Source organism: Leptodactylus fuscus, chromosome 3 (assembly GCF_031893055.1).
Source record: "Leptodactylus fuscus isolate aLepFus1 chromosome 3, aLepFus1.hap2, whole genome shotgun sequence".
Taxonomy (NCBI): domain Eukaryota; kingdom Metazoa; phylum Chordata; class Amphibia; order Anura; family Leptodactylidae; genus Leptodactylus; species Leptodactylus fuscus.
In genome coordinates, this window is record NC_134267.1 from 230,943,799 (window position 1) to 230,962,472 (window position 18,674).

Consider the following 18,674-nt stretch of genomic DNA (forward strand, 5'->3'; position numbering starts at 1 on the left):
CTTTAATTGCCTCTACATTGGTATGCCCTGTTCTCTTCCAAGAAGAGGAAAGGACCCTGATACAGCTGTCTCTTATGAGCAGGACAAGGGATAGCAATCTATAGGTGGTGCTAGAGTGACAGATTTTTTTTTTTTTCCTGATGGAATAGACCTATTTTTCAGGATGCTATCTATTTAAAGGGATTGTCCATTTCATATACATAAGTGAAGTTGCAATGTTTTTAAGATTGCTATCACTTTATCTGTTCTGCATTGTCAGAGGAGGCTGCCACATTCCTTCATTACTTCCTTCACATTAGTCTTACTCCCACATGCAAATCAACTACGCGTGTCCTCAGTGGCAAAACTAGGAATGGCGCGGCCCCATGGCAAACTTTTGACATGGGTCCCCCCCCCCCCCCCCCGACCGACACCAACGACCTAGACCGACCCCCTCCTACGCATTCCTGTGCGCTCTATTATGCCCCATAGTGGCCCCTGCACACAGTATTATTCTCCATAGTGGCCCCTGCCCACCATATTATCCCCCATAGTGGCCCCTCCACACAGTATTATTCCCCATAGTGGTCCCTGCACACAGTATTATACCCCATAGTGGCCCCTGCACACAGTATTATCCCCCATAGTGGCCCCTGCACACAGTATTATCCCCCATAGTGGCCCCTGCACACAGTATTATGTCCCATAGAGGCCCCTGTACACAGTATTATCCCCCATAGTGGCCCCTGCACACAGTATTGTACCCCATAGTGGCCCCTCCACACAGTATTTTCCCCATAGTGGCCGCTGCACACAGTATTATACCCCATAGTGGCCCCTGCACACAGTATTGTACCCCATAGTGGCCCCTCCACACAGTATTATCCCCATAGTGGCCCCTGCACACAGTATTGTACCTCATAGTGGCCCCTCCACACAGTATTATCCCCCATAGTGGCCCCTCCACACAGTGTTATGTCCCTTAGTGTCCCCTGCACGCAGTATTATACCCCATAGTGGCCCCTGCACCCAGTATTATCCCCCATAGTGGCCCCTGCACACAGTATTATCCCCCATAGTGGCACCTGCACACAGTATTATGCCCCATAGTGGCCCCTGTACACAGTATTATGTCCCTTAGTGGCCCCTGCACACAGTATTATCCCCCATAGTGGCCCCTGTACACAGTATTATGTCCCATAGTGGCCCCTGCACACAGTATTATGCCCCATAGTGGCCCCTGCACACAGTATTATGTCCCATAGTGGCCCCTCCACACAGTATTATCCCCCATAGTGGCCCCTGCACACAGTATTATCCCCCATAGTGGCACCTGCACACAGTATTATGCCCCATAGTGGCGCCTGCACACAGTATTATGCCCCATAGTGGCCCCTGCACACAGTATTATGCCCCATAGTGGCGCCTGCACACAGTATTATGCCCCATAGTGGCCCCTGCACACAGTATTATCCCCCATAGTGGCGCCTGCACACAGTATTATGCCCCATAGTGGCGCCTGCACACAGTATTATGCCCCATAGTGGCCCCTGCACACAGTATTATGTCCCATAGTGTCCCCTGCACACAGTATTATTGTCAGGATACGGAGTCGCGGCGGTCTCCTTGCTGCGCGGCGTCTTCCTGGGAGACGTGTTAGGAGTTCTATTGGGTGTGCTTAGGTCATTAAGGGTTAATCTTTTCCTTGCTTTCAGTCTCCATGCCATTAGCCATCAGGTGTGTTCTCTGCTGCTATTTAAACCCCACCCAGGCATGGATCCTTGCCAGCCATTCACTTTGTGTTTCCTGGTTCCTCTGCTCAGTCTGATTCCCTGTCTGTTAATATTCAGTCTATTCTCTTGGTTAATCTGCCCGGCTTGTATTTTTGACTATCCCTTGTCTTTTGATTTTGTACCTTTATTATATCTCCTGGCTCGACCTCTTGCTCATCTGACCTCGCCTTCTCTTCTGTGTCTTGCTGGGACTTGTGGTCCTCCCTGGTTCCATGCTGTTTTAGTCTTTTGTTTTGCATTGCAGTTACACTGTGCTTTCTGTTTAGGTGTGACCCCGTGACTCCAGTCCCTAGCACTTTCAGGGCCTCCTCTCCCCTTATCCTAGCCGCCGGATAGAAGTGTCAGGAGCCTTGGTAGGCGCACTTCAATTAGGAAGTGCATTGGTCTGCCTCATCTCAGATATTACAGCATAGTTATAGCTGCAGGGCCTACGACCCCTTTTGTCATTAGTTGCACAGTGTTGCTTTCCCAGCTGTGTCACTTTGCACTGCCTGACCCTGACTCCAATCCTTACAATTATCCCCCATAGTGGCCCCTGCACACAGTATTGTACCTCATAGTGGCCCCTCCACACAGTATTATCCCCATAGTGGCCCCTTCACACAGTATTATGTCCCTTAGTGGTCCCTGCACACAGTATTATCCCCCATAGTGGCCCCTGCACACAGTTTTATCCCCCATAGTGGCCCCTCCACACAGTATTATGTCCCTTAGTGGCCCCTGCACACAGTATTATCCCCCATAGTGGCCCCTGTACACAGTATTATCCCCCATAGTGGCGCCTGCACACAGTATTATGCCCCATAGTGGCCCCTGCACACAGTATTGTACCCCATAGTGGCCCCTCCACACAGTATTATCCCCCATAGTCGCCCTCCACACAGTAATATCCCCCATAGTGGCCCCTGCACACAGTATTGTACCCCATAGTGGCCCCTGCACACATTATTATCCCCCATAGTGGCCCCTGCACTCAGTATTGTACCCATAGTGTCCCCTGCACACAGTATTACCGCCATAGTGGCCCCTGCACACAGTATTATCCCCCATAGTGGCCCCTGCACACAGTATTATCCCCTATAGTGGCTCCTGCACACAGTATTACCCCAATAGTGGCCCCTGCACACAGTATTATCCCCCATAGTGGTCCCTGCACACACTATTATGTCCCATAGTGTCCCCTGCACACAGTATTATGCCCCATAGTGGCCCCTGTACACAGTATTATGTCCCATAGTGGGCCCTGCACACAGTATTATAGCCCATAGTGGACACCCATAAACAATTATTATACTCTATATATCTTTTCAGACCCCAGAGTATAATAATCGAAGACCCAGGGGGAGAAAAACATAAAAAAAAACCTCTGTTACTCACCTATCTCCCATCTCCTACGCTGTCGGCCTCCAAACTAGTTGATCTTCAATTATGTCAGACGTCACATGACCCAACATGCAGGCATGTCATGTCATGAGACGTCAGACGACTAGGCCGAAGTCTGCACGGATCGTGGAGAGGTAAGTAACAGTGTTTTTTATGTTTTTTACCTCTCCCGGTCTGACAATCATTATACTCGGAGGTCCAAAAAGACCCTCGAGTATAATGATAGCAGCGGTAGTGGCTGTCACCGGGCCCCTAATGTGTGTCCCTATTTTTCCTCTCCTCTCGAAATGTGTGGCTCAAGATCACCAGGTTTTCAAAACAACATGATTTTGCAATATTCTCTCTGATGATGTTGATCCTTTATGTGTTATATGTTGCCACCCAGTGGTTGCAAGGTGCATTGCAATCTCTCAAGGGTTTTGGCTAACCTGTTGTGATATTGTATTAAATTGGTTTCATAATAAAATTGGCGAGGTCACGTCTGTATCGTAGGTAACTGAAGCATTAAGTATATAGCACTGTGAGGTGTGTTAGTTATGCACCTGAAGTCGCTCGCTGCGCCACTTCTATGGCGCCATTCTCCTATTCAACCAACTAACATTTTGACTGTCTGTTGTCTCCACCAGAGAGCGACTGGTTCAAGTCAGGAGGACTCACATAACAAGTGTGTGGTAATCGCCCTCTTGTGGTGGCATCAGGGAGCTACACCAACTTAAAAGATTTGAGCCCAGATCAACAGAGTCCGACACCCGATCCCCAACCTAATATGTGGTTTAAGAGGCTGCAGTGCTTCACTACTAACCAAGCACATACGTATAGGGGCTGTGTCTGGTATCGCAGCTCAGTCCATTGTCACATGGGCTGTGAAGTGGAGATCCCTTCACACAGCTGATCTGCGGGGGATCCCGGCTATTTGACCTCTGTTGACCTAATCTAAGGATAAGTCATCAATTAAAATGTCCCCCCGGCCCAACACAACCCAGCCAGGTTAGCAGAACTCCGACAAACCTCTTCCTTATCCTACACCCCTTTTATTGTTCTGCCCCAAGGAGCGCCAGTCTTTTATCTTTTTCGGTTTTAGTAGTCACTTTTCCAGACAATAACTTACAGGGTGGCCACTTATAGGTGGAAAAAAACTGAAAATTCACATCTTAGTGTTCAGAGTAGGATGTGTTGTCTGAATCTTCTATTTTTTCAAATTACATGGGGACTGTGGCGCCCCCTATTGGACTGGCACTTCTTCCATTTGTACAGGACTATTTAATTAGTATAATGTAGGCCTTAGATTTACTTTACTGCACTTTACCTTACTTCAGTCCCCCATCTGCCTTAGTGCTTTAGGAACGGAGCATTGAAAGAGAGTCCCTATATATTGTGGGATCTTATTAATGTGGGGGCTACTATGTGACATTATACTGCAAGGAAGGACCACTATGGGACATTATACTGTGTGCAGGGGCCACTATGGGACATTATACTGCAAGGAAGGACCACTATGGGACATTATACTGTATGGAGGGGTCACTATGGGACATAATACTGTGTGGAGGGGCCACTATGGGACATTGTACTGTGTGGAGGGGTCACTATGGGACATTATACTGTGTAGAGGGGCCACTATGGGACATTATACTGTGTGCAGGGGCCACTATGGGACATAATAATGTGTGCAGGGGCCACTATGGGACATTATACTGTGTTCAGGGGCCACTATGGGACATTATACTGTGTGGAGGGGTCACTATGGGACATTATACTGCAAGGAGGGAACACTATGGGACATTATACTGTGTGCAGGGGCCACTATGGGACATTATACTGTGTGCAGGGGCCACTATGGAACATAATACTGTGTGCAGGGGCCACTATGGGACATTGTACTGTGTGGAGGGGTCACTATGGGACATTATACTGTGTGGAGGGGCCACTATGGGACATTATACTGTGTGGAGGGGCCACTATGGGACATTATACTGTGTGGCGGGGCCACTATGGGACATTATACTGCAAGGAGGGAACACTATGGGACATTATACTGTGTGCAGGGGCCACTATGGGACATTATACTGTGTGCAGGGGCCACTATGGAACATTATACTGCAAGGAGGGGCCACTATGAGACATTATACTGTGTGGAGGGGCCACTATGGGACATTATACTGTGTGCAGGGGCCACTATGGGACATAATACTGTGTGCAGGGGCCACTATGGGACATTGTACTGTGTGGAGGGGTCACTATGGGACATTATACTGTGTGCAGGGGTCACTATGGGGGATAATACTGTGTGCAGGGGTCACTATGGGGGATAATACTGTGTGCAGGGGCCACTATGGGACATAATACTGTGTGCAGGGGTCACTATGGGGGATAATACTGTGTGCAGGGGCCACTATGGGACATTATACTGTGTGCAGGGGCCACTATGGGACATAATACTGTGTGCAGGGGCCACTATGGGACATTGTACTGTGTGGAGGGGTCACTATGGGACATTATACTGTGTGGAGGGGCCACTATGGGACATTATACTGTGTGGAGGGGCCACTATGGGACATTATACTGTGTGCAGGGGCCACTATGGGACATAATACTGTGTGCAGGGGCCACTATGGGACATTGTACTGTGTGGAGGGGTCACTACGGGACATTATACTGTGTAGAGGGGCCACTATGGGACATTATACTGTGTGGAGCGGTCACTACGGGACATTATACTGTGTAGAGGGGCCACTATGGGACATTATACTGTGTGCAGGGGGCACTATGGGACATTATACTGTGTGCAGGGGCCACTATGGGACATTATACTGTTTGCAGGGGCCACTATGGGGCATAATACTGTGTGGAGGGGCCACTATGGGACATAATACTGTGTGGAGGGGCCACTATGGGACATAATACTGTGTGCAGGGGCCACTATGGGACATTATACTGCATGGAGGGGCCACTATGGGACATTATACTGTGTGCAGGAGCCACTATGGGACATTATACTGTGTGGAGGAGCCACTATGGGACATTATACTGTATGGGGGCCACTATGGGACATTATACTATGTGGGGCCACTATAGGACACTATACTGCATTGGGACAGCTATGTGACATTATACTGTGTGGAGGGGCCACTAAGGGACATTATACTGTGTGGAGGGGCCACTAAGGGACATTATACTGTGTGGAGGGGCCACTAAGGGACATTATACTGTGTGGAGGGGCCACTAAGGGACATTATAGTGCATAGGACCACTATGGGCCATTATACTGCATTGGGACAGCTATGGGACATTATACTGTATGGAGAGGCCACTATGGGACATACAGCTCATTGACGTGTAAGGGAAAGTTTTCTGGACAAGTTCTGTAGAAAGAGGGGGAGGAGATAAGTTGTGGCATCATCTACTATCAGTAGTGATGTAATGATGGCTCAGAGGTATTTTCTATAGAGGTGTTATCTTCTATTGTAATATTGTTTGTAATTTAAATGAGCTGCAAAATTGCTGCAAAAAAAAAAAAAAAAAAACGCTATAGAATTTGCAATTGTCAGCCTATAATTAAGATTAGTGGTCAGAGTGAAAACTGCTGGATTTCATATATATATATATATATATATATATATATATATATATATATATATATAATGACATGGAAAATGAAAATAAGAATTATAAATTTTTATTTAATATATTAATTTATTTTAGTATCAGTACATTTTCTGATGACACATTAACTTTAAGGCATTTATGTCATAGACCCCACAACCAGCTGACTGTTCAGATAGGTTTTTCCTATAAGAACAATTTACTCTAGTGCAAGCTGCACTCCTAATGCACCCTAGTTGATACCCCAACCTCCCACCGCATAGTGGTTGTCTACCCCATACAGTAAGATGGGCCTAATAACACAAATATACCCCGTATACCGGATCCTTTGTCAGTAGCGCACAGGTTCCTACCTGATAAACAGTCCAGTGATATGAGCAGCATGTGCCGTGCCATTGTCAGCTGGCACAGGACGGGCATCGTACTCCCAGTCACAATGACAAACATGGAGATAAGCCAAAGATCTTGTCACCAGCAGCGCTCCCACTCGCACGGTTACATCACAGTGAATGAACGTGTCGCGTTTCTCATGGCACCGTGCCCCGGCCTCAAACATCAAGTCACACAGGAAGGACCATGAACCTGCCAAGGTGAGAGTAAATAATTCAGATTAATGAAAAATTCACATGGAATCTGTTCTGCACCTGCTCCATGTGCCCAGCAAGGCTTTTCAGTACAAATGCTAGGCCATCCACACCTTAAAGGAACAGTAGATGTAAAAAAATACATACAAAAAAGTAAAAAACAATGTTTCTGCTTCGTGTAGTAGTCTATACGGTGAGAAGAATATAGATAACGTTTTATTGGTGTCCCAGTTTTAGTTATTCCCTCCTTTCTCCACCTCTCTCTTTCTGTAAGGCAACTGGCAGCAGCAGCAGCAGCTCCCCCCAGTGATCTGTAGATCAGTCACAATAAGCCCCACCCCTCCTCAAAGCTACACTGTACACATGGAGCCTGTGTGGTAGTGTGTGGACACTGCCCTCACTGGTCTTGTGTATTACTATTATAACATTCCAATACACGTTTTCAGGACCCCTTAAAGGGGTTGTTCATGATTTTTTTAATTTAGGGTTTGATCACTAGGGGTCAGTGTACTATACAGTGTACTGAGCTGAAAGCAGTCGGCTCTATTCCCTATACATTGATGGTTAATCTTTTGAGATTGGGGTGTTAAAAATCGAAAAAAAATAAAAATTAACTTGGCTGCCGTTTCACATCTTTTTATCGCCCCCACACAGTATATGATCTCCTTTCATACCACCCCACACCCAATATATAACCCCTTTTTTATAAAGCCCACCTGCAGTATATGACCCCCTTTTCTCCCCCTCACCCCACACAGAGTAGCAGCCAATCATTTTTACTCACCTATCCATGCTCCAGTCCTGGCCACCGCCACCATGGGACGCTATACCCAACACTGAAGAACACTGGGGCGCTGTATGTAGAGTCCTGGCATTCTTCAGGGGGTAGTGGAGGACGGAGGGATTGCAATAATCCAATAAGTAGTTGCTGATTTAAAGAAATGCTGCCCCCCCCCCCCCAATTCAGTTTTATCCATGAGGCGCCGCCTGAGGCCATCGCCTCAGGTTGCCTAATGGAAGGTGCAGTCCGCGGCTACCACTTGGTTCAAACAATGTGCATCACCCTAAATTTCATGGCGTGTCACCATTGACACATGGGTCGTAGGTTCGTCCTATATCATTTATTTATTTGATTACTAATATAGCACCAGCATATTCCACAGCGCTGTACAAGGACATGGTCAACACTGTCCCATATAGGGCTCGCAATCTACAATTCCCTACCAATATGTCTTTGGGGTAAGGGTCTAGCGTCAGTACTGCAATAGAAGTCAATGGGAGCTGAGCTGCAGTACCGCCGCTTGTCCACTATATAGATTCTGTCTCCATGCACTGTATAGTATACAGACCAGAGGCACCTCCGAATAGCTGATCCTCATGGGCTCCCAACGATCAGGTCCTAAGGGTAGGATCCATACGGCGCCCACTAATCAGATGCTTAAGAATAGGCTATAAATTAAAAAATGAAAAACTTATGGACAACCCCTTTAATGACGAGGTGCCCCCTTGTCCCCAGGCAGAGGCATAACTTCTGTAATGGGGCTTCTACCCACCTTAGAAGGGACCTTCTGACAGAAGAGTGGTGAATCCCCTTGATCATCGTATGATCGTTCTTGATCGTGCCGATCAAAGGATTACACATTCGGGATTGGAGTTTCCTCTGATCCCAGCCATTAGAGTTAGTCTGTTATTAGAGAGTTGCGGTCATTAACCCCTGCTATGCATGAACAAGTGCTAAGAACTACTTCGGTACATTACTGAGGAACCTGTGGCCATATTTCTACAAGACGAGAATAGTGGGGACCGAGCTGCCCTGTTCTGGAGTAGACCAGCAGAAGGTGAGGGCTACTGCAATCTGTGGTTTCCCCCGGGGGTCCAGAGCCGATACACATCTATAGCAGATGGTTATGGACATGGCCATAACCAAGAATATGTTAATTCATGGCAATCAGAGTAAAGTAAATTAGATTATAGGAAAGTCACAGAAATTACGTATCGATTGAACTTTATTAACCCTAACACAGAAAACACTTTCAAGTACTTTATATAACCGCACAATGATATCACCATAAACTGGGCCAGGTGACAAACTCGGCACTGCTATGTCTCCAAACCTGAGAGTCCTCTCTCCTGTACAGTGTAAGCTCTTATGGGCAGGGTCCTCTCTCCTATAGAGTGTAAGCTCTTATGGGCAGGGTCCTCTCTCCTATAGAGTGTAAGCTCTTATGGGCAGGGTCCTCTCTCCTGTAGAGTGTAAGCTCTTATGGGCAGGGTCCTCTCTCCTGTAGAGTGTAAGCTCTTATGGGCAGGGTCCTCTCTCCTGTACAGTGTAAGCTCTTATGGGCAGGGTCCTCTCTCCTATAGAGTGTAAGCTCTTATGGGCAGGGTCCTCTCTCCTGTAGAGTGTAAGCTCTTATGGGCTGGGTCCTCTCTCCTGTAGAGTGTAATCTCTTATGGGCTGGGTCCTCTCTCCTGTAGAGTGTAAGCTCTTATGGACAGGGTCCTCTCTCTCCTGTAGACTGTAAGCTCTTATGGGCTGGGTCCTCTCTCCTGTAGAGTGTAATCTCTTATGGGCTGGGTCCTCTCTCCTGTAGAGTGTAAGCTCTTATGGGCAGGGTCCTCTCTCCTGTAGAGTGTAACCTCTTATGGGCTGGGTCCTCTCTCCTGTAGAGCGTAAGCTCTTATGGGCAGGGTCTTCTCTCCTGTAGAGTGCAAGCTCTAATGGGCAGGGCCCTCTCTCCTGTAGAGTGTAAGCTCTTATGGGCAGAGTCCTTTCTCCTGTAGAGTGTAAGCTCTTATGGGCAGAGTCCTCTCTCCTGTAGAGTATAAGCTCTTATGGGCAGGGTCCTCTCTCCTGTAGAGTGTAAGCTCTTATGGGCAGGGTCCTCTCTCCTGTAGAGTATAAGCTCTTATGGGCAGGGTCCTCTCTCCTGTACAGTGTAAGCTCTTATGGGCAGGGTCCTCTCTCCTGTACAGTGTAAGCTCTTATGGGCAGGGTCCTCTCTCTCCTGTAGACTGTAAGCTCTTATGGGCTGGGTCCTCTCTCCTGTAGAGTGTAAGCTCTTATGGGCAGGGTCCTCTCTCCTGTAGAGTGTAACCTCTTATGGGCAGGGTCCTCTCTCCTGTAGAGTGTAACCTCTTATGGGCTGGGTCCTCTCTCCTGTAGAGCGTAAGCTCTTATGGGCAGGGTCTTCTCTCCTGTAGAGTGCAAGCTCTAATGGGCAGGGTCCTCTCTCCTGTAGAGTGTAAGCTCTTATGGGCAGAGTCCTTTCTCCTGTAGAGTGTAAGCTCTTATGGGCAGAGTCCTCTCTCCTGTAGAGTATAAGCTCTTATGGGCAGGGTCCTCTCTCCTGTAGAGTGTAAGCTCTTATGGGCAGGGTCCTCTCTCCTGTAGAGTATAAGCTCTTATGGACAGGGTCCTCTCTCCTGTAGAGTGTAAGCTCTTATGGGCAGGGTCCTCTCTCCTGTAGAGTGTAAGCTCTTATGGGCAGAGTCCTCTCTCCTGTAGAGTGTAAGCTCTTATGGGCAGGGTCCTGTCTCCAGCAGAATATAAGCTCTTATGGGCAGGGTCCTGTCTCCTGTAGAGTATAAGCTCTCATGGGCAGGGTCCTCTCTCCTGTAGAGTGTAAGCTCTTATGGGCAGGGTCCAGTCTTGTAAAGCATAAGCTCTTATGGGCAGGGTCCTCTCTTCTGTAGAGTGTAAGCTCTTATGGGCAGGGTCCTCTCTCCTATAGAGTGTAAGCTCTTATGGGCAGGGTCCTCTCTCCTGTAGAGTGTAAGCTCTTATGGGCAGGGTCCTCTCTCCTATAGAGTGTAAGCTCTTATGGGCAGGGTCCTCTCTCCTGTAGAGTGTAAGCTCTTATGGGCAGGGTCCTCTCTCCTGTAGAGTGTAAGCTCTTATGGGCTGGGTCCTCTCTCCTGTAGAGTGTAATCTCTTATGGGCTGGGTCCTCTCTCCTGTAGAGTGTAAGCTCTTATGGACAGGGTCCTCTCTCTCCTGTAGACTGTAAGCTCTTATGGGCTGGGTCCTCTCTCCTGTAGAGTGTAATCTCTTATGGGCTGGGTCCTCTCTCCTGTAGAGTGTAAGCTCTTATGGGCAGGGTCCTCTCTCCTGTAGAGTGTAACCTCTTATGGGCTGGGTCCTCTCTCCTGTAGAGCGTAAGCTCTTATGGGCAGGGTCTTCTCTCCTGTAGAGTGCAAGCTCTAATGGGCAGGGCCCTCTCTCCTGTAGAGTGTAAGCTCTTATGGGCAGAGTCCTTTCTCCTGTAGAGTGTAAGCTCTTATGGGCAGAGTCCTCTCTCCTGTAGAGTATAAGCTCTTATGGGCAGGGTCCTCTCTCCTGTAGAGTGTAAGCTCTTATGGGCAGGGTCCTCTCTCCTGTAGAGTATAAGCTCTTATGGGCAGGGTCCTCTCTCCTGTACAGTGTAAGCTCTTATGGGCAGGGTCCTCTCTCCTGTACAGTGTAAGCTCTTATGGGCAGGGTCCTCTCTCTCCTGTAGACTGTAAGCTCTTATGGGCTGGGTCCTCTCTCCTGTAGAGTGTAAGCTCTTATGGGCAGGGTCCTCTCTCCTGTAGAGTGTAACCTCTTATGGACAGGGTCCTCTCTCCTGTAGAGTGTAACCTCTTATGGGCTGGGTCCTCTCTCCTGTAGAGCGTAAGCTCTTATGGGCAGGGTCTTCTCTCCTGTAGAGTGCAAGCTCTAATGGGCAGGGTCCTCTCTCCTGTAGAGTGTAAGCTCTTATGGGCAGAGTCCTTTCTCCTGTAGAGTGTAAGCTCTTATGGGCAGAGTCCTCTCTCCTGTAGAGTATAAGCTCTTATGGGCAGGGTCCTCTCTCCTGTAGAGTGTAAGCTCTTATGGGCAGGGTCCTCTCTCCTGTAGAGTATAAGCTCTTATGGGCAGGGTCCTCTCTCCTGTAGAGTGTAAGCTCTTATGGGCAGGGTCCTCTCTCCTGTAGAGTGTAAGCTCTTATGGGCAGAGTCCTCTCTCCTGTAGAGTGTAAGCTCTTATGGGCAGGGTCCTGTCTCCAGCAGAATATAAGCTCTTATGGGCAGGGTCCTGTCTCCTGTAGAGTATAAGCTCTCATGGGCAGGGTCCTCTCTCCTGTAGAGTGTAAGCTCTTATGGGCAGGGTCCAGTCTTGTAAAGCATAAGCTCTTATGGGCAGGGTCCTCTCTTCTGTAGAGTGTAAGCTCTTATGGGCAGGGTCCTCTCTCCTATAGAGTGTAAGCTCTTATGGGCAGGGTCCTCTCTCCTGTAGAGTGTAAGCTCTTATGGGCAGGGTCCTCTCTTCTGTAGAGTGTAAGCTCTTATGGGTAGGGTCCTCTCTCCTGTACAGTGTAAGCTCTTATGGGCAGAGTCCTCTCTCCAGTATAATATAAGCTCTTATGGGCGGGGTCCTCTCTCCTGTAGAGTGTAAGCTCTTATGGGCAGGGTTCTCTCTGCTGTATAGTGTCAGCTCTTATGAGAAGGGTCCTCTCTCCTGTAGAGTGTAAGCTCTTATGGGCAGGGCCCTGTCTCCAGCAGAATATAAGCTCTTATGGGCAGGGTCCTGTCTCTTGTAGAGTGTAAGCTCTTATTGACAAGGGTCATTGGGTCAGGCTGAAACTGCTACCTTTAGATACCCTATAGCTATACCATTGGCCTTGTTAAAATTGTATAAGAAGATGGTTAAAATTTACTAAAATTATTTTGTCAAGCATTATATTTCATATTAAATATCATATTATTCAGATTTTTTTTTTAAATTTTCAATACAATTGCAAGATTTGGTGCACAGTTGTGATGGCTTGTTTATTAGGAGCTGGTTAGGAAGGTATCCGTGTAGCTGCTATTTCTTGACGTCCCTCGCCCCTCGCCTGACAGTTTCCTCAGCTCCTGCAGAGACGTTTCTGTCCAGATGGAGTGGGAACAATCCGACCTCTTGTGGTCGGGATGCAGACAGCTGGAAAACAATGGGATTAGAGATATTTTGCATAACTGCTGCGGCGCGCGGCTCGGTGTTCTCTGGCAGCCTGGGTCTTTTTCATATCATCACATGCTGCAGAGATGACAGGAGATTTCCTTGACTGATAATTCTTTTGTCATGAGCCCAGCTGCCAATGACGCTCGCAGGTTCGCATTAATAAATATTGTATGGTGATGTTTCCTAGGAAAATATTTCCCCCCATAATAATGACAATGGTTTAAGAATGAAGGACGGGCCTAGACAGCGTCTTCTGTCATTTCTGACATTTGGATTTTTGAGATATCCATGTTGAGCTGGGTGGAAAGACCGGGGAGGAAGCTGGTCTGCAGGATAGGGCAAAGGTTGGTACTAGAGATGGGTGGAATGCTTTGACGCTACCCAAATATCCCAAATTGTTCCGTTTTTAACAAACATTACATTTGGGGATTTGTCTTGGATGAGTTAAAACAACCGCCACGACATGCATCGTAGTATATTTTTAGACTCTGGGGTCTCTACAGACATCATGGTGACATCATGTGTGCGGGGTCACCACTGAGATCTGTGATTGAGCCACATGGACAAGTCAAGCGTCATGACATCATGACTCTCAGCAAGTCTATGTGACCATTGAGGCCCAATCACTGGTCTCAGCAGTGACCCTGCACACCAAGGAGAGCACCAGATATTGCGAGGAGGCCCAAAACAGGTGATGGAAGGGGAATATAAATGTTTTTGCACGTTTTACTCCTCCCCTCGGCCCCCCTGGGACCCCCAGACTTCTATCTGAACTTGTTTGACCGGAACCGGATCTGGGACTCAAAACAAACCTTGTGAGTTTGGCTCATCTCTAGTTACACAGTCACATAGTAGATGAGGTTGGATGAAGACATGAGTCCATCAAGTCCAACCTATAACCCTACAGTCCCTACAGTGTTGATCCAGGAGAAGGCAAAAACCCCATGACGCTCGTGTCAATTGCCCCAATTCATGGAAAAAATTCCTTCCTGACTCCAATCTAACAGTCAGTATAAAAACCCTGGATCGTGTCCTTAAAATCTAGAGTCCATAACCTGTTATAGTGTTCTTTTCAAGAAAGGCATCCAGGCCCTCTTTGAACTTGTTTAATCCGCCATCACCACTAGTTGGTCAAATGGGCAGGCGCACAAATGTGAGAATTTTAGATAAATCGGTAGGCAAGATGGAGGCCAAGGCTGATTTCTTACCCTACGACTCGGGAACACCTACGAAAAATCAGCCCTATACACCGATTTCTACCAGATAGGCTATGTATGGAGGGTATAATGGCTTAAGGAGACTTTTAATGGAGCCTATCCAAAGGGATAAAGAAGGCGCCCAATATCTCCAGCTAGACCTAAAAGTGAATACACTTGGCAGATCATGTCACCAGTTCTAAAATATTCTTCAAGTACAATAGGATTTTTATTTTTTTTACATTCTACCCCACACTTTTTAATGGTTTATGTAGAACATTCAATGAAAAAAAAAATAAAAATAAACAAAATTATTTTTTAATTAACCACTTCCGGACCGCCCATAGGCTTTATACGTCCGGGAAGTGGTTGCCTTGTTCTGACAGGACGTGCCGGTACGTCCAATCAGAACACAGCTATTGCACGAGATTGTGCAGCTGCTGAAACTGGGAGCCGGCTGTAACTTCAGCTGGAGCTCCCAGAGAGATGACACTGTATACACGGCTATGGACGCCGCCATGATGCGGCCGCCCTCTGACCCGGCGGACACGTGATCCACCAGGAGCAGCGTCTTGCAAGAGCTGCTGGGTCCTACAGGACCCAAATCAGCTCTGTATACTGTGTATACAGTGTGCAGGAAGCTGTATTCCTCCTGCAACTGAGGCTAAATGTACCAGCCCCAGTTACAGGGGAAATCAGCCTCCAATACAAAAATAAAGTGATCAGATGTCCCCAAAGGTCTCTTATCACCTCATGGGGACACAATCTGAAAAAAATAAATAAATAAAATATAATAAAAAAGTTTTAAAAAAATGTAAATAAAATAATAATAATAATAAAAAAAAAAATAATATGCTAATAAAACGCCGTTATTAAAGGTTATAGCCCTACCCCCGACGACACCATACAAAATAGAATTTACCGTAACGGAGAGGAAAAACTATTTTATAAAGTTTTTCAGTGACACTTTGTGTTATTAAATAAAAAAATAATAATAATAAAGTGAAAACCAGACACAATTTCCCTCCTATTATTTTCTCGTATATAAAAAAAACTAAAACACATTCGAAAATAAAAACAACATAAAAATAAAGCCCTATGTGTCCCCGAAAAAAGACGCAAAAATTAGTTGACTGAGACATACGGGAAAAATGTTACAGCCCTCAAAACCGCACATACAAAATAAGCCTAAAATGTGTCTGGTCCTGGACCACAAATTGGCCCGGTACTGAAGTGGTTAAAAAAAAATTAAAATGGTCATCTGGAAGGCCTTAATAAAGTTTTACTTATTCCAAAAAACAAAATGTGTTTCTTATTATACTTATTTTTTTTGTTGCGTATTAAAGGGGTTTTATAATAGGCTAGGATAGGCCGTCCGAACATCTAGCACTGATTGGTGACCACCTCTCCACTTAAAGCAGATAATCCTTTGGGTTCCCAGGTGTCGGCCCCCCACTAGACAGATACTGATGACCCGTTGGAAGGTTTGGAAACCCCCTTTAACACTGTTCACTTGCTGCAGAGGTTGCGGGCACAGTAATATGAAGAATATGCTAATGGTGAACATACTCATCCAGTGTCACCAGGCAGTTAAAAATACTTACACACAAAATTTTGCATCTAAAATTGGGAACCTACGGTGAAAAAAACGACATTCCTTTACTGCCACCTAGTGGCCACTGGTATTATTGGACTTTTCCACTTCAAAACTAAGGGTCTGTTGTCCCATAAGCCACAAGGATACGAAAAAAAATCACCATAAATTCTATGAGATCCGAACATTACTATAAGCCTTGTAGTATAAGGTGTATATGGGTGTGAGGATACCAAATATGTATACAAGGGATTAATAATAATAAAAATATTAATAATAATAATAATAATAATAATAATAATAACTGAGCTTTTTTTTAATATTGATAATGTTATTGTCAATATTTAAAAAAATCCTAAATATCATGCATTATGACTCTGACCACTAATCTAAATAATATGCTGAGACTTCCTGTTTTCTGTAGATTTCTTTGCAGCAGACACCTCATGTACAGCACATTGGTGATCACAGCGATCATGTATATATAGATAAGACACAGAATCCACCAATCTCAATAGGAGATGACACATTTATCTACCCCCCTTTCTAAATAGGTTACAGAACATACCTATAAAACTCTCCCATAGGTTTTAGGGGGAAAATTTCCCAAATTGCAAATTTTAAAGCTGTGCTAAATTTCCCATTTAATGGCCTATATCGTGCAAGTAAAGAACAGACCATAAAGTTACTTGCAGGTTCTTGGAGAACCCCAAGAATAACATAATGATATAGAATGACGAGATGACAACTCAGCCATGCTTTGATGTACTGTCCCTTTAAGAGCCTTGCTACAGCCTATAATGTGGGATCTGTCCTGCTATAGATCTCAGTGTGTATGTCCTGTGGGAATATGCTGCGGTAATATAATGACTATATAGACGCGGTGTGTTTATGACCCTCGTTAGCCTATTTTAATTAACCGCGCGTAGCCCATGTTGTACTTGGCAGCCGCCGACGTTTGTTTCCTGCTCTTCGCCCCAAACACGTAATTCATTGTTCAAACATAGTAAAAGTTGTGTTATTTTTTCCCATGGGAGAGAATCAGTGTCATGTAATTTCCCATCATGTGCAAACCGCTACGACCCACGTACCAATCCTTTCTCAGACTCGACGCAGCCAAGAAGTGAGATCAGTACATGAGGCAACATCCATCCTTCTAAAATGAAAAAATAGTTGCGACCCGATTCTGCTAATTCTGTTTTACATGTTTGAGTACTTTCACCACCTTCACCTTCACCACCTTCACCTTCCCAAAGTTCTACATTGGACCTTTCCCTCAGGGTAGGAGTGCCACTGTGTGGGGAGAGACTATGGATGGGCCACAGTTTTATATCAGACCCTTCATCCTCAGGCCAGGAGCGGTCACTGTGTGGGGAGAGACTATGGTTGGCCCACAGTTCTACATTGGACCTTTCCCTCAGGTCAGGAGAGCCACTATGCGGGGAGAGATTATGGTAGGGCCTCAGCACTACATCAGACCCTTCATTCTCAGGACCAGTAGCAGTCCCAGGGGTCAGGCCCTAACCAGTCAAACATTGAAGACCTACCCTAGTGATATATATGGGATCATCCCTGTAATACTATGAACTTGGTCTGGGTACCCTCTCTTCAGGGTCCCATAGTAACCTCATGGGGTTCCTATTCCTTGCTTCTAGAGTGAAGTTACACTTGCCATGTTACGGTCTATTGCAGTATATGTTACAAGTATTTGGTAGACTTACTGTTTAGTTTCCAGTTGGAGCAGTAGAGATCAGTGGCCGTTGTGAGGTTGTCAGACACTTCACAGGGAGTTCCACAGATGGTAACCAAGGTGTTTTTGGGAGAAAAGCCAGTCCCAGAAATATGGAGCATCCTGTTCTCCTGGCAGTCTGCACGCAAGAAAGTAAATATATTCATTGAATGCCCTGACTTGAAGATCTTTCCACTTTCTGATCCTAGTTTTTGATTTTTATCATTGGCATTACGGTTTGGAAAAATTTTGGCAACAGTCACACTTAGGATGAGCAAACCAGTTTATAACGAAATTTTACAAAAATGTTGAGCTCTGCCAAACCTGAAATTTTTGAAGTTTGTGTGGCACAAATCTAGCAAATTTCATTATTATACTCAGTGTTCTCTTCAGGGGACCAAGGAGGGTGTGTTAAAAAATGAAAACTTACCCACCTTACCTTGTCTTGGAGAATTCTCTGGCAATCTGGTCCCTGGAAATTCTTAATGTCTTCTGTCTCTCCCAGGTCACAGATGTGGACACCAGATTACTGCTGATGCTTGTGACTGGGCTTAGTGGTCACATGGAGGCCATCAACGTCATCATGTTTTGACGCTATATGATTGAAACCAGATTCCATCGATGGCCACCATGTGAGAGCTGAGGCCCAATCATAGGCCTCGGCAATAACCTCAGGCCAATGACGTTAACACCCATGGCCTGAGAAGCCAGGAGACATTGATACCAGGGATGAAGACCAGAATAGTGGAGGATGCCACCGTAGAGTTAAGGAAAGATATGTTCCTTTTTTTAGTGTAATTTTGGCCCACCCTCCCTGGTAAGCCAGGATAGAACCCAACGTACAATGATCAC

General features: G+C 46.2%; 1 protein-coding gene across 1 annotated transcript in view; it reads right to left on the reverse strand.

Annotated features, from left to right (window-relative positions):
- The window catches only part of PKHD1 (PKHD1 ciliary IPT domain containing fibrocystin/polyductin), a 395,316-nt gene that overhangs the window by 317,703 nt on the left and 58,939 nt on the right, over positions 1 to 18,674 (reverse strand). The window contains exons 32-33 of the mRNA XM_075266923.1: positions 17,815 to 17,961; positions 7,112 to 7,340 (exon numbers count right to left, since the gene is read on the reverse strand). Of these exons, the coding sequence (XP_075123024.1) occupies positions 7,112 to 7,340; positions 17,815 to 17,961 (376 nt within the window). The remainder of the gene's footprint in view (positions 1 to 7,111; positions 7,341 to 17,814; positions 17,962 to 18,674) is intronic.